The following is a 25100-nucleotide window of genomic DNA, read 5'->3' as shown; positions in this document are numbered from 1 at the left end:
ATTTCAAATCAGAAGTTTCACCCCTAAAAGGGCCTCCAGATAAGGCTACAATCGAGAAGCGGGAGATGTGTAACTCTTGACTTTCTCGTGCCTCCAGGAGGAGCATCTCATTTTGCAGAAAGGATTGGAATAGGGAAACGGAAGTTTGGCAAAAATCCATCACACAGAGAGAAGCAAATTTGTCACATCTACACACAAAGAAAGATGTTTACCAGCAACACTTAGAATACACTTATCTGGGTGTTAAAGTAGGGAGAAAATCCACATTTTATGAGTTGATTCATATTGTGAAGGCTTAACGCTTCACACAAAAATGCAATGGAAACACAAATCCAAATGCTTTAAGTTCAAGTTTACCCAGAATGGCCGTGTTCTAGGCCAACCCACCCAACGCTCCTCCGGGACTATCAGCAGCCAGAGGCAGGGCAGGCGCGGCGGGGCAGGCGCCCAGGCTCACGTCAACGCGCCAGGAAGCCCTTGTTGCCCTCCGCAACCCTCCCAGCAACCGCGGCAGCTGAAGAGGCAGTCCCACCAGACCCAGAGCAGCCCTGTGAACACCGCACGCCACCACCGGCGGCCCTTCGGCTAAGGTGTCGGTAACAACCAGTGTTTCACTAACACTCAATGCTTCGATCCTTACCAGCACTCTTCCCCACCGTGGCGTGTTAGTGAAAAACAAACAAGTGTCTGTTTTACTGCAGCAATTTAGCAATCTCTCACTGTCTATTGCAATAGCACGCGGTTAGCTCTGCTGACTTCAGACGGCCCCAAGAGAGGGCTGCTCAGAGGAGATTAATCCGCACTTGTTAGGAAAAAAATACTGAGATTACACAGGAAGATTTTCTATTATGTTTACGCCAAAGTCTCCTAACTCAAGCTCCTGAGCTTCACAAACTACTTGTGAAGGAGATGCAAAATGTAATTAGCCTCTACTGCCAGCAGGCCCAAGACCCTTGTGCTTCGCTGCCTGTCATCGTGTGTTACCCCCACGTTTTGGGACAGGGAAACACAGGGATTCAGAGGAACTCAGGCGAGCTTATCCTTTTCACGGCAGAGACTTCTTTCACGAACTGGAGATCACAAGGAGAGTCCCAAAGCCCCGTGCGGGTCCCCAAACTACTCGAGCCTGAGAGCAGATCCCCCCTGCCCGGGCCAGCCCCCCCGCTGCTGCCAGGGACCCCCACCCCTGGAGGGACCCCCACCAGCCTCAGCGCCGGGCCCTCGCCGCCCCTCCACTGGGTGCCCACGGGAAGGTCACCGCCGAAAGCTTTTCACCCATCTGGTGAAGCAAAACTACAGGACGTGGTCTTAAGGAAATCTGACAACGGGGTTATAAATGCAAAACCCGCTAAACCCTGTCAAAGACTTTGGAATCTGAACAGATTAGAAGTTTAAAAACTTGCACCAATCCTGATGAATTTGCTTCTATGTTTTTACAAATATTTGTTTTTACTACAAAGTGTTCAACAGCAAAGATGCAAGACTATTTTTAAAGGAAACCATTTACATTCTTCTACCTGAATTTAATGTTTTTCTATATCCCATGCTTCCAATTCTTGCTTCAGACACTGTACATAAACCTCAGATTTGTGAAGCCTCAATCTCAATCATTAATTACTTTAGAGTTTTTTGATTTAGCTTCCTCATCTTCAGAGTTATTTCAAGTTAAGAGACATGCAAATGGAGAAACAGATGAAGGCTAGACCTTAAAGGGAGCTTTTGATCTAACTACCAAATTTGTATTCAAGGCCCTGAAGTTTAGGTTCCAAGGACTTCAGTATTTAACTGAAATAAATACAAACTCTGTCCCATAAATACAGAAAAGTAGCATCATCCAGAGCTTAAAGCAAAAATGCAAATTTGTACAGGTTTCTGCTAGAAAAGGAAGATGTGCTTTTGAAACTTAGCCTAACGCTAGCACTTCAGCAAAAACCGGAGCAGGATGCATCAGCGTTACTTTTAACCATGAGGGTTGTACATACACAAATTGTTGCCAGGCAAACTTTAAAGGATTCAGTTAAGCTTTGCAAGTCAAACAGCCTCTCGAGTCAAATACAGCCAATACAGTGATGAAACAGTTATCGATACTTCGACAGCTTCTACAGAGCTTGCTAAGCAGAAGTATTATGACAAGCCAGAGCATCACAAGGCAGGAAGTCACACCATCACTAGGGCTTCAACTGACAAAAAAAAAAACCAAAACCCAAACCTTTCAAAATCATTAAAGTGCGGGAAAGAAACAGTTTGCAGCTACTGATGAATTAGTAATGCACCTTTGACAAGTCATATCCGTGACAGATATGACTTTGTGGCACTTCATTGCAGTTTCTCGCCATGAGTTCAATTCTAACTTAGTAGGTTTACGTCGCCTTTGTATCTCGTCACGGTTCACGTTTGTTCCCCATCCAGCTTTACTTCAGCAGAACGAAAGCAAGCCAGAAAGCTTCCTTTCCTGGTTTTGAGACCCAAAGATTTCAACTTTGCCAAAATTGTGTTCAAATATAACATTTTCACAACTTGTTTTCCAATATAGGACTCAATAGCCACAATGCCAAAAAGTTTTCCTTTTTTTTTTGGAAAAGGAAGCTGTAAACATTTTGGTGCAGGTCAGCTAGTAGCTGACTAGCATTGAACTCTCAGCTTACACATTATGTATGGTACGTGCATAATGGAAGGAGGAAAAAGAAAACATCGTGTCATACTATTTTAGACTCAGTTAAGTTTTAAGTTTCAGTAAGGATACTTCACTTCCATGACTGCCTTCAGACCTTCAGGCTGCGGAAGCCCGATATGAAGCTCTAAACACAAGCAGCAGTTCTGTGCAAACAAAAATGCCGAGAAACTTGCATAGAGCGAAGCTGTTCATGCATACCTCAGCACGTATGCATTCCATACATAAGCATTCATACCTATCCCAGAAGGTCTTTGACTCGCGTAACTTGTTGAAATGGAACGCTTGGTAGAATGCAGTTGACGGATTCCTATGAGATCCAAGAATCAAACAGACATATTGAAAATGGGTAGGTAATAAAAATACTCTCTTATTCAACCTTCATTACAAAGTAAATTAGCTGTTCAGACAGGTTAAATTTATCTCCAAAAGTTTACAGACTTCACAGAATGCCTAAAGAATAGTTTAATGACTGAAAAGCCCTACTGTTTCTCTGGGTTTCCATTGAGGACATACTGATTCAAAAAGAAAAAGTAAGCCTTGAGCCCTACGGATTTTCATGCTTTTTCAAGTTGCTACTGTAAAAAGACAACTGTAAAGCCATTAACAAGACACCTCATGTCACGCTGACGATCTTGGCTAGGTAAGCTGTATACGCTCTGATGCTATATGTACCTGAAGTCAAGAGATACCTCTCACATTTTTCATATTTCACAAAACGTCTCTGCAAACAGTACCCAGTATTTCTACTCTACTTAGCACCCCATGTTGTGTTCAAAACACACAAGTTCTCCAAGGGGACCTAGAAGTCGGAGCTAAATACATTCCAGGCTACGACAGATTAAGTTACAACAGAAAACCAGATCAAGTTAAAATTGAGAAGTGGAATCTAAGATACCGCTAACTTTGCAAGCGGTTGACAGCCACCCTCATGCTTCCCCCTCCGGGGGTGCAGCAGCACAACCGTTGTGCGGAGGCGTGGTGCCAAGCGGCACAGGGGAGCACTCCAGCAACCGCCCGCCGGCGCCAGCCACCCTGCCGACAACCGGACACTACGGCACAAGTGCCGTCACCAGTGCCCAGCCCCTGCAGCAGCCCGACCCGTCTCGTCCAGCATTTGCCCCACAGACAGCCACTATCCCAACAGCATCGCCTGAAGTGCTGAGATCTCCAAAGTCTCATCTGAACACTTATTGTTTACAAGATAATAGAAGAGTGCTCTACTGCTAGTGGCGGTCTCAGAGCATTATACTCCAGCTTAGAAACTCCTACCTTGCTGTAGCTATACCAGCCCGAGAGATGAATGCAACAGCTTAGCTGAAAGATCCTCAGAAAAGCTAGTATTAGTCCGAATTCCTTTTAAAGCCAGTTTTAAAATTAGAAGTTTATACCAACATTAGAAACACACATGCTCATCCCTTTTCTAAGTTCACGGCAAGAATATTTCTTAAAACAACTATCTTCAAGCTATTTAATTATTTCCATTTAAGTCAAATTACTGTATAGTTGAAATAATAAAGCAAAACAAACAAACAAACAAAATCACAGAAGCAGCACCATAACAAAACGCTATCTGACACAGTGCGATTCCCATGGCAGGTATATACCAAAAACCTCCCAGGTATGACGATATTTGTGCATCAGCAATGATCGGGGATCACTTGCTTGAAGCGTTTGTCACTCCTCCTTCCACCTTCACCGCTCTACCCTTCAAAACAAAAAATCTCATGAGCCTGGAATTTAGCTTAAAACCTGCTACGGGAGTTGCTTGATCACGCTGATAAATACCCGGCTCTTGTGTTGGTACTACTTATGTTTTCATAAGAAGCACCGCACACTTGAGTGACAACTAAATACAGCTAATTATAGGAAGAGCAACACAATAGCTAAAGGACATTTGCGCGATACAGAGCCGTAACGTATGGAAAGCAGTTGGCATCCGCAGAGAACAGAGCGTGCCTTTGTCGAGGGGAAGGACTTCTTTCTAATTCAGCTGTCTGTGAGGAGTATGTAGAAAGTCTCTTCCTCAGAAAGTGACTGTAAATAGAAAGCCATTTAACTTCCAAGATAAATTTACCTGCAGCATAGAAAACCCCGTTGCTATTATTAGGTGTAAAAAGTTGTGGTTTATAACCACACGGCATGTATTTCATACGGTCTATTTTTATGCTGATACAGTATACGCTCTTTATTCTGGTACTATTCTTAAGCAAGTATCCGGAAAGGTATGAAAGAGTTTTCCTTGTTAAGTTCTCGTTTGTATCCCCTGCTGTCGAAACTGCTTTTGCATTACTTCAGACAATTAAGAGAACATTTCCTACTCCATATGTTCGCAGACGTTACGGGGGGCGGCTATCTAAACAGAAGCTAACGCACAGAGGTAACGCGAGTGATGCTGGATGTGCAGGTCTGAACTAATACGACGGAGTCTCAGACTGTTGAGGCATCTATTTCTAACCACGGTAAAGAGTAAGCGTTAGAGAATTGCTGAGTTCCTTTCAGTTTGCAGAAGCTATTGAGAAAGGGGCTGGCAGCAGCAGTACGACGGAGCCCGCTCTGCTGTGCAACGCCTGAAACACTGCAGGTCCCTCCGAGACCGAAGGGAGGGACGGCCTGGACCACATCAGCAGATCCGCAGACCCCCCCAGCAGACCACCGGGTCCGAGAGGTCACGGCTCAGCCCCGGGGCTGGCAGACTGGCACAGGCAGAGGGGGGGTCCCGCCGGGGAGCCCCGCTCCTCCTCCACAGCGGGTACAGCAGGCACTCCTCTGCCCCGGTGAGAGGAGAGCGGCCATTCCCAAGGACAGAGGGGCTCCGCGCGTCCCAGAGAACATGGCAGACCACTGGCTCAGCATGTTTAAACATTCAAACTGTACCTCGCTTGGTAAAAAACACCTCCGTTTCTCTATAAAGAAGTCCTACGACACATACCTTATTCGTTTCCTCAAGCTCACAAACGTCAACATTCACAACACGCTCAGATGTTACGGCTTCTAACAACAGTCTTCATGCAACAGAAATTAGATGGAATTTTAAAGGATGAAAATTGTACAAGTTCTGGGAATAGCTGAAGCTGCAGGCTGTCCCTTTAGACGGGAAACCTAAACCCCATCCGAAGTCTCACCTCGTATTCGAAGGAGTCTCCTCCTGCTGCCGTTAACCAGGACAAGCACATGCCAAATACAGACTTGATTCTAGACAGCCCTACTTCACTGGAAACCATGCCATGAAAGTTGGCAAATGTTCAAGTATACAGATAAATGCCTTTTCGCTTAAATAAGGACAGTGGCTTTGGGAGCGCTGGGTATCAGCCCGGCATTCGGAGGCTGCTCAACAGATGCCCTTTTTCCAGCTTCTACCTTTGAGGGAGGAATACGAACAGCCTTGTTTGCGACACAGCCGAAGCTATGCTTCAGTCTCCAAACTACTAATCAACATCCGCAATTAAGGGCAACAAGAGGCGGAACATGTGAAGAACACCAAGCTTTTTTCTTTCCCCCCCAAACAAAACAAAAATTCACACTTGACCACCTCAGACAGCTCTCTCTCAGTGTCACCAACTATTATTTTCATTAACTTTGAGAACAGGAATGATCCGAAAGATTAAAAGGGCCTAAGCACCTGTCTTTGAAGAACATGAAAATAACAGGTCGGCCAACCCGGGGTCAATACCTCAGAGGAAAGCCACAGCAAAGCAGAACCACCTCTTTATTATTACTAGACAGCAACCAGCCAACATGGAGGGCCTTTTCAGAAGCTTAGGTCAGGCAAAAGTTCCTTCTGAGAAAAATTAACAGGGCTCATATAGAAAGAACACAGAAGACGTGATCACGTTACAAAGCTAGTAGAGCTTTTAATGCCATCTCACATGACGTTTTCATAAGTAAGAACACGGCTTACACAAAGCAGGTCCACCACTGAGAACTACTCCGTGGCTGAGTGGAAGGACGCCCCGAAAGAGCTCTGCGGGGGTCTCCTCCGAGCGTGCCACAGCAGACTGTAACCCACCGCTTGGGCAGCCGCGTACAGACCATCTCCATACCCGCAGAGGATCTGCAAGTACTCTGGAGAGCAGGAACAGAATCCAGGACGATCGTGCCCGACTGGAGCAATGGTCTGAAGTAAAAAGGATACAGTTCAATAAGGCCACGTGTGAAGTGCTACGCCCTGGCAGCAAAAATCAGCTGCAGACGTACAAACCCCGGAATGAGCACCTGACCGCAATGCCACAGAAGAGAATCTAAACAGAAGCTAAATAAAAATCTTGCAAAGGTGTCAATTTTGCAATACTCCTCTTACACACAGGATGTACACGCACTAACTGGATTCTTGTTTTATTCGTCCCTTCTGAGCTCTTAACTTAAAATTTTATCACCAGTTTTGGATACCAACTCTCCAGAAGGATCTAAGCCTACCGAAGTCCAGGTAAGACCACGAGAAGACATGTCATATTCTGATTTTTTTCCCCGGTAATCAGAATCACTAAGTAGGAAAATTAAGCCTTTAAAGGAGATGAAAGAGACACTTAAAGGCTTCACATAGTTTAAAGTATCTGCAAAGGAGAAGAAAACGTGTTCTCATACCTGTTAGGTATAAGCACAGCACATTTAACTGTAGCAAAGAAAGTTTAAGCCACACATCAGAATTGTTTCCCACACGAACAGCAAGGACTGGGAAAGACTTCTTACGGAAGTGGTGGGATTCCCACACTTGTCATTCTACAAGAGACGGAGCCGTTACTTCTCCACAAGATTTCTGGCCCTTTAAGTCTCCAGATCAGCCCCTAGGCCCATCTTTCACAATTCTCTGGGAACTCAGGACATCACTAGCAAGGACTTTAAAGCGGAAGTTCTGCTTTGAATGGGATCAACTCCTATGGGAACGAAATTTAACTATGAAACAGAATAGAGAGAAGCGAAGAAAGCGGCTAGCTTGTACTTTGAAATCAAACTGCCTTTCCATTCAACTATGAAGTTCATGTCTCTTTTTGGTGGAAAGTGAGGAATGACCATTCTAAAACAAAATTCTTAGTTGCAGACAAAGCTCATACCGGAGCACCAAGTTTAAGATTAGAAAGTGTCAGTAAAACATCCATTGCTCTTGTGTTCCTAGTCTTAGAAGTAAGGCCGCTAATCAGACAGCCATGCACCATCGGAGTGGGAATTCAACAGCAACTTCCAGCGTCCTCTCCTTTGCGCAGAAAGCTACAGGAGCCTGACAATATCCCTGCAAATAAGACTGTGTTCTTCAGCCACATTTATCAGAGAAAAGATGCTGGTATGCTACTTGTATATCTACGCTGTTTCTACAGTGCCAAAAGTGAGCTAACCACTTTGAGAAAGAAGTGACTCAAAAATAGCCTAAAGATGAAGTCAGCAAATGAAAGTATTTAGCCTTTATGCAACATCTGAATTAGTATTTAAGAGTCAAGAGACCTGATGGTAAGCACGCAGCCCGAGCTTAAGGGAACTGTCAGCACATACGCACGTGTTCTTACTACGGTGATCAACAAGGCACCGGGGGGGGGAGGGGGGTAGAGCCATCAACTGCCCAATTTGATGTGCACTACAGGACAACAAATTAATCCCTCCTTAGTTTCTGCAGTTTATAAAAGATTGGCTGCAGCCCAGAAGCTTTTCAAACCCAAGTTAGTTTTGAGGTACACGTCTTACTGATCACCGACAGAAGGCTGTGTTTAACCAGGTTACAAGCTGTGGCCTCCAGTGAAGACTGATTACAGTTGGTCTCCAAATTAAAACACTTGGGGTGGCTTATTTATGATCTGAACCAGGGGGTTTGCAATCACTTGATCACAGCTTATCAGGAAACTCCCAATAAAGTTTATGGCATTTCAAAATTATGTTTACACTAGTAACAGAAGTCCTTCTCCATCCCTCTTTTTTTAAGACACTTCACTTTATTTATATCACCTTCTATTTAAATCAACTGCAACTCTGAATCAGCTTTATTTCGTAAGACTCCACATGCAAAACACGGTAACCGGAGTCTAAAGCTCTGAACAAGAGAACTGACAAAGACTAAATGTGGGGAAATCAATGTAGAATTCAGGAAAAAAAATCTCAAGATTAAAGCCCTAAAGTTTTGTGTTTAATTACATACTCTGTTCATGTAGTTCCTTAAAGCCATTATACTTGAAATACCCTGAAAAACCAGCAAGAATTAGACGCTGTTACATTCAATTTTAGGTGCACGCTAGCTAGAGGTGACAGACAAGGCTGACTCGGTTAGCAGCCCGCATGACAGTTCTGGGGACAGCGGCTCTCAACCACCACGATGGACTTGAAAGGTGTTGACGGGCTACTTCTAAATGAAAACATCGTGACAGCGGAGAGAAAGCATACTGCACGGATCTGATCTCACTGGAAAAAAAATCAAGAGATACACTAATTTAAGTGCTAAAAATCACCAAATTAGGACATGCTTAACAGCAGTTTTGTAATTGAATTCAAGAGGAAGGAGATGAAAGAACACCCAGATCATCAGCAGCAAGACAGTGCCAGTGGCACCAGCACTCAGTTTCAGCTGCTTTCAAACAAACTACACGCTCCCTCCCACCACTTTCAGAAACGACGAAAATCCCTTTCAGGTAACTTTACTGAGGGAACTAAAGAAGGACCCACCACCTGGAGTAAGACAGGAAAGTCTGACACCAGCAGCTCCACCCCAACCAGCAGCATCTCAAACTCCCGACGTTTGGATTTCAAGTACCAGAAGGGAAAGAACCAGACGCTGCTACCCGAGTTGCATCCTCCTTTCCACAGCGCAGATCGGGGCGGTAGCCCATACCTTCTTCGCCTTGCTCTCAAAAGAGGATTTTTGAAAACAGCTTTCTGCCCTGATGGGAAGTCTCGAAGGAGAAGCGAGCGAGAGGTGACGGTCCCGAGCGTGCCGGGTTAGCGAGCCCCGCAGAGGCAGCGCCCTCACCCCTGGCGTGCTCTGCTGAGGCGCTGGCACCAGCCCTCCCCTGCTCTGGGGGCTCGGCCCTCCAAAAAAGACACCGGGAACGTTTTTTAGTCCCCATGAATGCTAGGGAAAAGAATAAAACCGCTTTTACAAAACCCGGTAATGAGAACGCAGCACGGACAGAGCAGGTTAGATCAACGTTAGTAACGGTCAGACCAGAGGGGTGTAGCAAATAATCTGAGTATTTACTGAGCAACAGTTGGAAGTTCCTCAAATGTTCCAGCCCACCCTAAACCAAGAGAAGTCACTGGTATCACCACATGCCCTCGCCCAAGGACAATCACCGTGCTCCTCAGTTATACAGGACATGCACCAACAATTGCTTCTCTCGTCCCAGCACCGAAGAGCTGCAAACCCCACCTTTATACTTGACTCACCACTGCATTTTAAAAACATACTCAAAGCCTTGAACAGTCTTGTACCAAATTAGAGCAGATGGACTACACCATTCCATACCATAACTGCACTGACAGACCTGAGGTGATACTGATGTATGAGACAGAAGGTGATCTGGCTCCACTTCTACACTTTATTATTATCTAATTGATAAAATAACAGCAAGTTTGGGTTTGGGGTTTTTTTTTGTTTGTTTCTGGCTTTTGTTTTGGTTTTTGTTGATGTTGTTAAGGATTTCACGATTGACTATGAAAGTCTGGTCTAAAAAACCAAGAAGCGTTTCGACACAACATTAAATTCAAACTCACTTAACAGGTTACAATAATTTGGTATGAACAAGTCTTCTGGAAATAAGAAGTTCCCAGCTGTGAAATCAGGATAGTTTCGTCTATCCTCTACTCCAGAGAACAGCTAGTACAAAACATTTTTAGCACAGACATTTCATAAAGATTTGCTGTACAGAAGCTAACCAGCCTAGACGTTTCAGGTGGAGATGCACCTAGTTATTCACCTAAGTCTACCAAGTTCTGCTACTAGTAATTCAAAGCCTTCTCCGATTAACATCACTTCGTAGTTTCTACTTTCTAAGTCCCTGGTAGACACTACATCAGCAGAGCACAAGAACATGAAAAACAAAACAACATTTCCCTTGATTTTATTACATCCTTTGAAAGCATGAATCCGAGCTCCTACAAAGAAAGAGTTAAAGTTTACATAATACCGGCCAAAATTAGCAAGGCCAGTAGGACATCGTGGTTGCTGTTCAGAGAGCCTTGGATCGAGAAAACAGTGGCACCCTGACTTAACACATAACCAAACAGCAGCAGTCAGTAATGATTTTATTAATTAATTCAAATAAAATTAGCTGTGTTAGGTAGTAATCATTCAGTGTTTCTGAAGGAGCTTTGCTGAAGAGTTCAAATAGTAAATTCTGATATGACAATTTGACAGTAATGAGGGAAATAACAATGCAAGTGCTCATCTTCTAAATTTCTTTCCTCTCCTGATTTCAGCAGCTGCAACTCAAAACTCTAGGGTTCAAGTCTCTCGGGTCCCAGAAGTTGGTCTCCAACCCTCAGGAGCCCTGGACAGTAGACAACCCTGTAATTGTAACAGCTTTAACGCCGCTCAGAACTCACTGATGATCTTTTCCATCTCTGCCTCCTGCCTTCCCACCTCCCAACGCTTGGTCCACTCCTGACCAAGTACTTCTGTTCCAGCCAGGTAACCAACACGCTCGTGCTATTCCTCCCTGCAGACAGCATCGTCACAGACACGCTTACTAGAACACTTGCTAATAAAGCAAGGCTGTTTTGTGAAGCCTGTCGTGGTTGTCAGTCAGGCCGAATTTTAATTACATCATCTTACAGACTGCACAAGGACTAATCCGAGCGATGCTCTTCTCAAATCAAAACACATAAGTAAGATTTCTCATACTAATGACTTGCCTTCTCACTGGGTGGAATTAACCTTCAGTTCTTGTAGGGAGGATACAAGACAATGTAGTTCACATGATGCACAGCGTAGCTTCAAGGAAAAAACACACAGTAGATCACATCGTCAAAGAGAAACAACTGTGGAATAGAAGTTGATAAGCCCAATGACAATGACAGTGCAGAAAGTCTTAGCTTGACCCAGTCAGGGATTCCTGCCACTATTAAGAAGCTTTCAAGAAAAGTCACAGAAAGGCCCGTCAATATTATCCATGTTTGGATTAATTGAGACAAGCTTAAAAAAAAAGAAAAAGGACTTCTTGAAAATAACTTACATGGTCTCACCAAACTTCTTGAACTTCACCTCACAAAGGACAGAGTCCTTCAGCATCTATTGTAATGTGCCAGTTAACATCACTATGCCGTACTAATTCTTTTGTAAATTAACCCATTCAAGAGAACAAGCTTGGAGCGCATTTAAAAAGAGACCCTAATACGCTGGATGAAAGGACATAGTAAAAAACAACATAAATGCTGTAATTCTGAATTAAAAAGATCCACATTTGCTTGCACTGCATTATACAGATAAAAATCTAGAAGAGATGTCAAAACCCTTAAAAATACTGACTTTTACACAACTTGGCTGGTAAAGCAAGAGGCATTTATCAACATGTACGAACACGCTATCGTAGAGGATGAGGCTCCTACCGCCTGCTCTGCCCGCTGAGCCAGATTTCCTCAAACCTACTCTTGAAGGCGAAGTTGCTTGTGATTACTGGTGAAAGTGGCCTTGCATAGCGGAACAGCTGGCTTGAGTAGTCATTTTCGAAGAAAACAGCCTAAAAACGAGATATTTCCCCACCCCCCACCAAGTTGCAGTAACACGCTTTCAGATACTGCAGTTATCTATAAGTCTAAGCAATTCCCGGTTTTTTGACAACAAAATATTTCAGTATCTGTGGGGAAAAATGGCAGTAGAAGAAAACAGATTCAGACAGACTCAGCCAAATCCCACCTGTCCTTATTTATGTGACGCTGCTCAAGAAAGCCTCTCTTAGCAAGCATTTTAAATTAAATACTCAGCTTTTAAAGAGATATTAGAACCTAGACCCCGTACGGCACGGTTTATTAGACAGTATATTATAATTGTATTCGTCTGTCTTTCCACACCATTTACCGGTTCTTTACAACTCCGCAAGTTTCACGCCAGCCCGCACCCAGCTGCAGTCCTAACTACAGCACTGCCAGTGCGAGAGCTTATTGTTGGCTTAAAGAAACAGTATTTTTAAAAAGGCATTTGTAGAGTTGGTCAAGGTATTTATGGTCCTTGCACCCACGGAACAGTGTTCCTCATAGGAGACGTTCCCAGGAGTTGTCACCTACACCCTTACAGAAATAGCTGAAATCGCCTGACAGAGAGGCAAGCGGGGTTTTTTTTCAGCCCTCACTTTTGACCACCCCGTCCTCCAATAAACCAGACAAGTTAAACTTGCTCTAGACGGATACAAAAATCTTCATATACTTCACCGAAACCGCTGTCTCATTTCTTACCCATTCTACGCTTCTCCACCGCCGCCGCACCTGCGCGCCACGCTCGCCCCCTCCCAGACACGCGCGGGGCAGGACTGCGCCCCTGTGCGAAGACAGCGAAGGGTGCCCGGCTGCAGGGGCAGCGCATGGCCAGCAGCTCCAGGAGGGATCCCTCCCCTCCGCCCAGCCCTGCTGAGCAGGGGGTGGAGATGACGGCCCCCAGAGGTCCCCGCCAACCCCAGCCCGCCCGCGCTTCTGTCACTGGTTCCTGCTGGTGACATAGATCCCCACTTCGGTTCGTAATCTTTAATGAGTACCAGACAAACACGCCACTTGCCATCGTTACAGACAGCTGACACCTCTCTGTGGTACTAATTAATATTTCTACCCTCTCTCTGCACTGTTAAAAGCATTCAAGCAAGCTGCCACGATACAAACGCGCCGCTCCTAGCTTCGATGGCACAACAGATATATACAAAACCCCTCTTCGAACAATTTTATTTTGCGTGACAAAAAAATGAAGACAAGCACCCAGTTGTCCTTTAAGTGGCCAAGCAACTCACCTGCCCTGCATGAGTACAGATTATCTCATGATGCAAAGAATTTATCAGCACTCGATACACATTTGTATTTATAAAGCATGAAGCTGAAAGACCGAGGAATTTTCAGAGAGGAATGAAGACACAACCTTACACTGCACTTCAAGTGACCTTCTATGTCTGGAGAACCTTCTCAGAAGACAGTAGCTTTAGCAGTTACTATAAATACTTCTATCTTTATACTTTGTCAAATATAGGAATAAAAGCAGACACCTGTGGCTGACAATCCAGATTTATCTACCAGAACTAAACCAGTTGTACTTTAGCAGGAGTCTCACAGAAGTTTCTTCTGGAGTCTTTGCTGACACACAGAAAGCACAAAAAAGGTTTGCATTTTCCATGGGCCACAGAAGCTGCTAATCACCAGCTGTGAAGAACTGAAAAGATAATATATAGCCTCAACACGCAACAGGCCGATATTCAGATATGCAGTACAGTAACAGGGAACAAGTCTCTTGTACTATAGTGTCACCTGAAGTCATCGGCACCTCCGGTAGAAACGCACAGCCTGAGAGAAATCCCAGCTCTTCAGCAGTCTGACAGCAGTCTGGTAGTCCTGCCTGCTCCAACAAAGCTAACACTTGAATATTCAGCTTTTAACAAGAAGTTTAAAAAAAGCTTCCATGAAACATATGCTGTTATTTCTGCCACACAAGACAGCATTCAGAAGCAAGCTGACTATGGAACACTTGCACTCTTCTATAGGGGAGCAGAAAAAATTTAACCCACAGCAGCTGAGCAGAACCCTTCAGACTATGAGGTACAGAGAACCGTTTATGTCAGAGCTGGTACACCACAGCCTTTAAAACAAATTGAACTGTTATGCTTTGTGAATTTCTTCCAAGTGTCTTCCCCCGTCCTCCTTTTAATAACTATCTCACCTGAAACACAGCTCATTAATTTTAAGAATGTACTGACTCCTCCTTAACGAGGACATTTGAATGTTTAAACTGGGAAACGGGGCTGCCAAACGAACAACAACATTCTTCTGTTTAGGTGTCTCATAACGCTCGGAAACTGAATGCACGGCAGCGTAGGTTCTCCATAATCTAGAAACTGGTGTGGTGCCGGAGTTACCTTATATAATTTCTGTTAGAGGAAGTACAGCAAAAAGTGAGCACAACTCACTGGAGTTTTGTTTGCATTAACCATCATTTGATATCACCAACTGTGACGTTCACCCCAGAAGTCCTCTCTCAACTGTTTTTCAAATGCTGTAGTTCTGGCGGTCGAACGGCAGGCACCCGTGACTCCGGAGCTGTCTGTCCACCGTCCGCTCTCACCTGCTTCTACAAACACTGGGAAACACAATCCTTCAGGATAAGAGCTGAAAACATTCGAGTCTGCAGCTGCAGTAGAACTCAAATCTCCAGTAAGTTTATGAGCAAAGCAGAGAAAGGGACAGTATTCAATAATAATGCAATTCGAGTATTGCTTACTGGTATGGATTTGCAGAATACTTTATCTTTAGGAGTACAAGAAAATACGCACCACGGGCGATACCTAAGGAACCCCTTACGGAAGTTACATTAATGCCCATGCCTAGTTTTGTCCTTGCGTTATGAACACGCTCTCAAGAGCTCAGTTTTATCAACAGTTAGTACGCTACACAAATATGCGATTTAGCGGAGCGGAGAGATCTGTGCTGTGAAGAGGTCTGCACAATCAGGTTTTCAACAGTTTAGCTGCCGTAGTTGACAGTTCACAATTGCAGCCATTCATTAGCGTCCCTGGAATACAGCCTGCACAGTTCAAGCTGGTCAGCTATCTCTGGACAATGATCTATGCTCTGCTCCTTTTCCAACATGCCTAGTAATATTTTGCCCCAAAAGTCTGCCAAACATGTAGGAGGTTTGAACAAGCTTTCTCAGTAACATTCTTTTAACAGAGGCAACATATTTCTTTTCCCCCAAGAGCCAAAATAAAGTTATTAAGCCAGCTGGAATATTATGCTTGTCAACTACAAGTTTGTGTACACAGGGGCATAAAGGCAGTAGAGAAACTGATGTACCCTGATCCCGCAATCCTGGCAGGTACTCTAACTACCCTCCACCCAAATAATCAGAACCGCTGCTAAAGGCCAGCAAATGAGGAGTCGAGGCAATTTCGAGATCCAGTTCTACTTGTGTTTTTATAACATTTCTCAGACTCCAAATTCAAAGTGGATTGCAATATTCACATCTGCCTCAGTAAGAGCACTATTTCCTCCATCCTTGAATACTGATGCAGTTGATCCTACTTGTAGCCACATTTAGAGAGGAAAAGAAAATAAAACTATGTTATGCTGTAGATATGGCATAACTTCCACAGAACGTATTTCTCTTTTTAAGAGCTTAGCATTTAGACACATCAGCTAAGAAAAACAGTGTTGCTTTCTAAAGGAAGGTCTGACATGCCAAAAGCGCTCCCCCCCCCCCCCCCCCCCTTTAATTCTTTTGGACCACCTACCCACCCTCTCTTCCCCCCAGAGAAGATTTCTTGATTGATTCTTCATTGTTCATCAGGTCAATACAAGAAGCCATAGTTTTGTCTAAACTACTGTAAAAGCATACTGGACTATCAGAACAGGGAATTAAAGGTTTTCAGGCAAGTTCTTGCAAAAAAGGCAGTTCTACATCTACAGATACATAATTCTACGTATCTATCTACGTATCGGGCTAAATAATCTTACACCCCCACCTCTATCTCAGATGTAGTTTGGTTTAAAACAGGGTACCATAAGACAGGAATAACACAAAGAACTCTTTCAGAAAGATGGGAACTGACCAGCTTTTCACATCAGACCTGTCTCATACTTGCTGTATGTCTCACATTCTGCTTTCAAAGAACTCCCACCTGAACTATTTTACCTTTAAAACAGTTGCTCTTCATATTCAGAATGGTGAATGACTTACTAGATAAATCCAGGATATTTAGAGCTATACAGTATTCCTTGATGAATCATTATTTTAGAAGATGACTATAGGAGAATGATCTACACAAGTTTGTCAAGCTTCAAGTATGTACAAATATTTAAATATAAGTGAAGGTATCAGAAGAAAGGTTGATACCTGCCTACATATTGACAGCCCCCCTCCCCTTCCTGGGTATGTTACACATTAACACTAAGAGAAAAGAGAAAAACGCTTTCCACAAATTTCTAGCTCTCATGATCACAAAGTAAACTCTCTAAACAAAACCAAGGGTTAACTTCCTGAACCTGCAGGCAGCCTGAAACAGTGACTCATGACCTGTGAACTCCCTTTGCGCCCTATTAGTTTTATCGAAGTGTCAACCCTCTGCCTATTAAGGACACTTGAAGGTCTTCATTAACTATTTCACCACTGATTTCCGCAGATAAAGCAGCTGGGCATAAGCCCGTGGGAGTAGTGGTGCAATCTCAATGGCCAGAAAAAAGGAAAAAAGCAGGAGCAAGAAGAGATCAGCAGACAAGCAGGAGACAGTTTTATAATGAAGGCTTCTCAGTGAGTAAAGCGAATAAAAACAAAGTGGTAGAACAGCTTTAACAAGCTGCTACATTTTTATTTTCTCCTTTCTCTGTCTGAAGCCAGCAGAAGTCAGGCTACCGTTTGACGGGAGCAAAGAATGAACTTGGATCTACCAGCTCTGTGTGTACCTCCTACCTTGTACGAAGCCTAGGCCTGTTTAAATTAAGCTTTTATTGCTTATCAGTATCACTACTAAAGCAAGCTATTCCAAGCTGGGAGAGACGCTCACATACCATATAGCTCTTTGCCTAGTGTACCACTTCAGCAAACGACGCGGTTTTATCACCCAGCGCAGAAGCGAACAACTGAGAAGCACGCATTCCTTTTCAGATAACCACAAGTTCGTTTCTCTACTGAGCATCATGATGTGGCACGTCAAAAAGAGCGCTCTGCGTTCAGAGTCCGTTCCTATTGCTTACTTTGAGTTTTCATAGCCAAGCTTCTGGAAATGCTTCTTTAGAAACAAATGTGTGAAGCAATGCTGCAAGGTGGCTCAAGTTCAAAGGCAAAACTACAAAAATAGCATTAAGAATCACTGTTCAGGGTAAGAGTACCAAGAACCGTCTCACTAGGGTGCGACACAACGTTAGCAGCCTACAGGTTTGAATAAGTAGGACAAGTTTTTCCTTATTGTTATATAAAGCGATTCATTTGTCACAGATAATCATGTCTGTTACTACGATTTATATAAAGTATTAGAAGCTATACAAAACAAATGCAAAATACATTCCTTTCTTTCTGACTCCAATCATCAGAGTGATTAAACACGAGACAAATCACCTTCTGATAATATACTGAGCTATGAAAAAAACCTACCAGCTTGAAATCTAACCTTATTTGCACAAAGAAGAGTCTGTCAGCTGGGTCAGCAATCCTCTTAAGGTAGGCACAACCGCTGGAAAATTTTAGCTGTCTAACTTTTTCTTCTAAGCCCTTTACTGCTTTAATCAGAACTAGCGCCACTCTCCAAAACACGGCTTTTGCTCGCATAAAGGCATTAACAGAGTCACTATCCCAAACGCAGCGTTAGTCAAAGCCCCAGTGAGCACAAGGCCTGCATTATGGGGGATTTAACTCTCCAAACACTAATTTGTCTTTGACGTACCTTCTCCATCCACTACACCCTAATCCCACATATGCAGTTGCTTTACTAAAAGGTGCGCTGAGCGACACCAACTGTGTTATCTTAAAGTCTGGTACTCTCCCAAGGTGAGGGAAGGCTTACAGCATAATTCGACACATCAGACCTTCTTGTAATGGTGTCACTCCTATTTTAAAACAAACTCGTATAACCCACATGTATTTCATTCTTCCAAATTGCAGTAATCCCAACAGTAAACATTAATGACATAAATTCAGTGCTCAAACACCGCTTTCCCTGAAAGTCTTCTCCCAAAGAAGTCAATTAAGAACAGTTTTGGCCACGACACTACCCTTCAGAGCAGTTTTGGGGAATAAGTCACATACCTCCTTTCTCTCTCAGGCCCTTTGATGAGTCTGCTCATGCTACGCGCCTTTGTTACAACTAATAGTTCCAAACCACTTTCCTATAAGGAAAACTCATTGCAAGGTTCTACTTTCCACTGTGTCCACATCTTTGCCCAAGTAAGTGGTGTCTGGTTTTTTTTCCAACGCAAAGGACCATTATCTGTAGAGCTTTCACTGCGTGAAGGCATAAAAATTCATACGCGGATGCATGCACCTTCCTAACTGATACTGTACAGCGCAAACTCAACAGCAGGATAAAAACCAAGAATCTGCATTATAAGCCTTGAAATTTTCCAAGATACCCCTCACCTGATTGCCCTGAGATAGCACTACACTTCTATTTTGAACAACACTGCAATATAGCGGTGTTGACCAACTCTTTTGAACCTGGCAGTCGTTGGATTGTTTTATGATGCGTTCAGGGGAAAGGAGAGAACATACAGAGCAACTGGGTGCAGGACAGTTTTCAGTCTTTGATTTGGAAGAGGTCACATTATTTGTGCATTAAGCACCTTTCGGGCTACTTTCTGTCCTGTTTTGTAAGAAAAGTAATCACGCTCATAGCCTGAGATCGAGTACAGTTTACTACTTGCCTAAACACTTTGCTATGTTTTGTATTCTTAACACACACAAAAAAAAAAAGTAGCCCAGGTAAATTTCAGTATGACTTTCTGAAACTACGAACTTACAAAAACCACTTGACAATAATTAGAAAGTTGATTTTTTTTCCCCTTAATAAAAGGTATTTTTATGGCATTATAAAATAATTCATACCTGTCTTCATCACCATCAACGGGAATAGATATGCCAAACACGGAGCTGGCAAGACTGTTCATAGGAGTACTTGCAGGTAACTGAAGAGGATTCGCTAGAGTGTCTGGAATGGGAGGCTTCACAAGAGGTTTATTTTCAGCTATAAGAGAAAGTGGTGGCTGAGGTAGGGGTTCCGATTTTCTTCTAGTATCATCAATCTGGCCTACTAAGGATTGAGCTTGAGTCTGAAACTGTCCGAGGTTTGACTGTGGCAGATTCGCAGGTACATTAGGCGTGCCTTGCATTAACGAGTGTCCCACATGCTGTGGCTGGACAACGCCGGTACTTCTGCTGACAGAAGTGTGGCTAGTCAGCTGGGACTGGACTAGCGTAACAGGGACATTTGGCATAGTAACAGAAGTGGTGGTAGACACACTAGGCACGCTTGTACCGGGCACAACCGCAGGCACGTTCTGAACTCCAGAGACCACAGCATGGGGAGCACCAGGCATTCCGGACACTTGACTGCTTCCACCCATTTGATGCTGAGTCACAGATTTCGGTTGCACAACCCCTGTATGTCCGATGCCTTGCGGCACCACACCTCCTGGTTGCGGAACGGCAGTCTGACTAGCTTGTGTCTGGCCACTCTGCATTAATCCCGATCCCTGTCCGACTGCTTCGCCAGACTGCGCTGACACCCCCATGGCTGGCGCTCCCACAGGTGAGGGATTTTGGCCGGTCACCTGCCCCACAGGAAGGCTGGAAGCCACAGTACTTGGAACAGAGCCCGTAGTAGCCTGCTGAATAGCTCCTTGAGACTGCATAATTGTCATGTGCTGCATGTATTCGGTCTGACCAGAAGGTTGCGTCGGCAGTAGATGCACTGGTGGAATCTGGGACTGAGAATAAGCAAATTGTTGAGGCTGAGTCACCGGTATGTTTGCCTGCTGCACCTGCTGCTGTGCCACAGGAATGCTTGGCTGCCCTATTGTCACATTTGGAGGTGCCATGCCTTTCCCGTTGGGTCCAGCCTGTGCAACACCCTGTGTAGTTACCTGTGGCTGCGATTGCTGTGGCACCATCATTTGCTGATTTGCTACTGAAGCCCCAGAAAACATAGGCTGAGCAGTACTTTGAGGCATGGCCCCACCTATGGGTTGTTGCGGCTGCTGTTGTTGCCCAATGACAAAATTAGGTTGCTGTAGAGAAGACTGGTTCATTTTCTCTGTCTGAAGCAGCTGTGACACAGCAGTCAGGGAACTGTCAGCTATAGAATCAGGGCCATGGGCCGACGCTGGCACAGCCGAGACCACAATGGAACCTCCTGTGGCACCGAGGCCACTGTCCCTCTCTTGGGCAGCCTGCTCAAAGGTGCTGCTGTGCCTAATGCAATCTCCAGTCCTGCCAAGGACACCACCACCATCCGAGTCCCGGTCATAATACTCCATACACGTCCATCGTCCTCGCCTGTAGGGCTCCCCTGTACCATGGTCCAGCTTGATCACCCTGAAGCGTGAGCTGCACGCAGCAGCCACCGTCTGAGACATCGTCCCAGGAGCGGCAGATGCAGAAGGCCCTGTGGAGGGCAAGGCGGTTTGAGCACTGCTGCCTCCTGCCACGGCCGCGCCAGGGGCGGCAGCCGGCAGGGGCACAGCAGAGCTCTTGGGCACGGCCCCCCCATTGGGGGCCACAGCCGGCGGGGCCACAGCCACCCCTCCAACAGCCACAGCCAGCTGCCCGTCCAAAAGGAGGTTGGGAGAGACGCTGCCAGGAGTTTCGGCCTCGCCCACGTTGTTGAGAGTCTCCTCGGAGGAGCTCCGCTCGCAGACATCCTCGGGGCCGTAGTCGGTGGCTCGGGAAACATCAAAGATTTCGGAGGACACGTCCTCGGTGCGGGACTCATCCGGGTCGTCCAGGCTCTCGGTGTCCTCGGTGATGCTGCTGGCCACCTGAGCCGTGGTCACGCTGGTGATCTGGAAGCAGCTCTTCTTCTTGGCCGGCATCTTGGACATGTTTCCTCCGCGGGGAGGGGCTCGGCCAGCCGGGGCTCGGCGAGCGCGGTGCCGGGGCGGGCTGTCACGGCGTGCCGGCCGGGCCCCCGGCTCTACCGCACATCCTCCGGCTGCTTCCTGCGGCGGGCGGGCGGGCCGCGGCGCTACCGCCGGCGGGCAGCGGGCCGCGCGGGGGGCGGCGGGGCTCCTCCTCTTCCTCCCCGTCCGCAACCCTCCTCCCGCCGCCGGGACGCGGGCCTCCTCCTCCTCCTCCTCCTCCTCCCCGCCGCAGCCCCCGCTCCGAACGCGGCGGGACCGGCCTGGGCGCGGGCCCCGGGCGGACGCAGAAGCGGGGGCCGGGGCTCCGCGGCGGCCGGGCGAGGCCCAGGCGACCCCGTCTCTTCCTTCCTTCCCTCCCTCCCCCCCCCCCCCCCCCGCCGCCCTGTCTCCGCGCTCTACCTGGAGACCAGGCGCATCCTGCTGGGAACCAGCCCGCGGGCGAGCCCCGCGGGTAAGCCCTCCCCGGGGGGGAGGGAGGGAGGGAGACCGGAGGGCCGGCGAGGAGGAGGTAGAGGGCGGCCCTGAGCCGGGCGGGCGGCCCCGCTGCGCTGCGCCGGCCCCGGGAGCGCGGGCTCCGACTGCGGCTCCCCTCGCCCAAGATGGGGCTCAAGTTCTCCTGCGCTGCACCCTGGGAAGGGCCGCCGGCCACGCCTCCCCTTGCCTGCGCGACGCTACGGCGCGATGACGTCACGCGCCGCCGGCGCTACGGCGCGGCGGGGGGAGGGCGGAGCGTGCGGTGGCCGTTTGGAATGTGCCACCGCCCGCTAACTCCCTCCTCGCCGCCCCCCCGGCTCCGCCCGCTTGGGTCCGCCCGGCCGCGCGCGGGCCGCCGCCGGCGGCGGTTGGGCGCGTGCGCAGCCCCGGCCTGAAGAGAACGGGCGACGGCGCTCCCAAGGGGTCGCCCGCTCTCCTCAGGCCGGGGCTGCCAGCTCACCCCTCTAAATCACCGTATTTTCCAGCCCAAACGTCTCTGCGGCCCATTTCCAGTCATGGTTTTCTCTTCGTCGGGGTAACCGCCTCCTAATTCTTTGTCGCGGTTCCCTTGGTCGTTCTCACAGCGCCGCCTCGGCGCGGTTTGCGGTTTAAATCGAGCCCCTCACACAAATGTGCCGATGAGGCGCTGCTGGTGTCGCGTTCGGAACACTGTGGTTTTTTTTTTTTTTTTTTACTAGGTCCGTTCCCAATGGGATTCCTGATAAATCTTCTTTTGTTGTTTTTTTTGTTTGTTTGTTTGTTTTTCCACAGCTACGTCCTAGTGGTGATTCATGTCCAACCTGTAAGGAGCCTACTTTTGTTGTCTTCAGGTGCTCACCTCTCATAAATCCCTGATAAAATATGTAAGTTAACTTTTTTATTGTATCTCATGTCTCTTATTCCAGCCACCAATGTCATAGGTCCCTGTTTAAACTCTCATGCCTTGCAACTGCACCGTTAACCTATCCTGGCTTTTTTGAGTAAGGTCACAAAGTGTTTTAAGGACCGGTTCTAAAATACAGAAGATCCCCACTACTAGCTTCCCTTCAGTTCAACTGTTCACTGTAAATGCAACAGTTCAGCCAAGTTCTGATTTATTTTGCAATTTTGTGTGCTAATCCATCTCTTCTGTATCTGTTCTTAGTAATATTTTCCAGTAGGATATCATACCAAATACTTCTCTAGCTTCAACCTACTGCGTTATCAGTGTAAGAACTCATTTATGTTAGAAAAGAGTTTTGAGTTAATCTGACATGAAACACCTTGGTAAATTTCCATTTATCCAAATATCCATTAAAATTGGTCATGCCAATTACACAATCACACAAAGGCAAATGCCTTTCCACTTTTTATTTTTTAACTTTAATTCAAAGTTCTTATCACTTATCACTGTACTAGCCCAAATTCCAGAAAACTTCCGCAAGAGGTGTTTGGGTAAGTGTCTGTTCATGTTATTAGCGTCTTCTATTAATCAGATATTTCAAACGGCCAGAGCCTTCATCCTTGAACTTTCTGTCTTCATTATCCTGTCACGCCTCATTTCTTCTCAGGGAGGAAAGCATTCTGATGATCGCCCAACTCTCCGTGTCTTTGAGCATTGCCGTCATTTTCACCAGCCTGGTGAAGATGTTCTGGGTGTGATTCAGTGGGAATCTGGTAGCGTTGTTTGACCAGATGTAGAAGATAACCACTGGGGTTTTCTCCATTAGCCTCAGGTCAGCGTCCCACAGACTATGGCCTGGCAAGTAACAAACCCCAGCTTTTCTGGGTGTACTCTGAGTAGAGGACTGGCCCTTCACTTCTCGCCATACACACTGGGTAGTCTCTTTCAAGTCCTGAATCTCAGGTTATACCCCATTTGTTCTGCTTTCAGTAAAGCATTCTGTTCTGTGGTGTCTGGTGAACTCTCCTTATGTGTGTAACATCCTTAGTTTCTGTGTCTGTGTGCGTACAGTGTGCCAAGACTTGCTTTTCCTCTCATCTTCCTTGGCACCTTGTCTTCTGCCTGCTTCTTTTTATGCTAGTATAAACCTTTTTTTCGATTCTGTTTCTCTTTGTACGAGCTCATCCCTTACTATTTCCTGTCCTCATATTCTTCAAAGTCTGCCTTCTAGAGTTTCTTCATTCTGCATATGTTAGGAGATGATGAACTGTCTGTGCAGCATCCTATTTCCTCCTTAATGATTTTGAATTCCCATCTGAACGCCATTTGTAATTCTTGGATTTCCTCCTGGTATACAGGAGTTTTTGCTCCTGATACGACATGAGTTCTGTCAGGCAACATTTTCTGGAGTAGCTTCTACCAGGTACCCACTGGAGAGGAGAATAAAGCATATTCTTTATCTTTACTGCCATCTCTTAGCCCTCTGATCGAATCTATGTTCTTAAAATTCATCTTTTCCGTACAACCCTGACGTTGCAGAGAGAATAAAGACAATCCTCCAGACTTCCTCCCAAATTCCCTCCAACATGCAATCCTTTTTTTCCTGCACCCTCTTCACTGCATGATTTCAAATATACAAATGTTAGAGAGGAAATGTAATGTACAAAGTACAAGATCTCGAAAATGAGTGATATCATCTTAATACCAAATTGCAGTGTTAAAACTTTGTATTTCAATCTAATAAATGTCTCATGTCCATGAGAAAGTGTATTTTTGACATGGGATGTGATGAGGCATTAGACCTTAAACCTGCCATTAGCCCAGGAACTATTACTCCTTGTCCTGCAAGTCAACCAAGTATAATTTGATAAAATAATGGAACTCTGTATTTGAGCAGAGAGGGCGATGCTGCTTTGACAAGGTAAGTTTCATTTTAACAAGCAGCATGTGGATGTGTCTGGGAGTTTTTAAATTAGTCACAACAACGGTGGATTAAATAGCCAACAGAAAGTCATGTGGCCAAAGAAAGATGTATAATAATGCAATATATTGTACAGGACTACTATTGATACCACAGATACCAATGAGGTCAGCAGGAGTTCTGGGGTTTTTTTCAGGTTAGCATGAAAGCTGTAGGGCGGTGAAGCAGCTGGGATTGTATGTGGCGTAGATCTTCTATAAATGATGATGACAGTCTTTGGAGAAAATGTCACAAGGGCAAGGATTAGCTAGCTACAGGAAAGAGTAAAGACTTGGGATAACTTTTGTATGTGGATTTTTAAAAATGTCTTCATTTTCAAACTGAAAGCATTTGGGCATATTAGTCGAATACATTCAGAACAACAT

At 45.7% G+C, this 25100-nt stretch overlaps 1 protein-coding gene across 2 annotated transcripts in view; it reads right to left on the bottom strand.

Annotated features, from left to right (window-relative positions):
- The window catches only part of TSC22D2 (TSC22 domain family member 2), a 30180-nt gene extending 8469 nt beyond the window's left edge, over window positions 1-21711 (bottom strand). The window contains exons 1-2 of one of the 2 annotated variants that reach the window (XM_082487167.1): window positions 19365-21711; window positions 2910-2981 (exon numbers count right to left, since the gene is read on the bottom strand). In XM_082487167.1, the coding sequence (XP_082343293.1) occupies window positions 2910-2981; window positions 19365-21358 (2066 nt within the window). In that variant the 5' untranslated portion in view covers window positions 21359-21711. The remainder of the gene's footprint in view (window positions 1-2909; window positions 2982-19364) is intronic. The other variant, XM_082487166.1, reaches the window with a different exon arrangement.
- Between the last annotated feature and the right edge of the window lie 3389 nt (window positions 21712-25100).

This window comes from Vanellus vanellus (genome assembly GCF_965231255.1).
Source record: "Vanellus vanellus genome assembly, chromosome: 8".
Taxonomy (NCBI): Eukaryota; Metazoa; Chordata; class Aves; order Charadriiformes; family Charadriidae; genus Vanellus; species Vanellus vanellus.
This window is presented reverse-complemented; position numbering and strand designations above follow the sequence as displayed.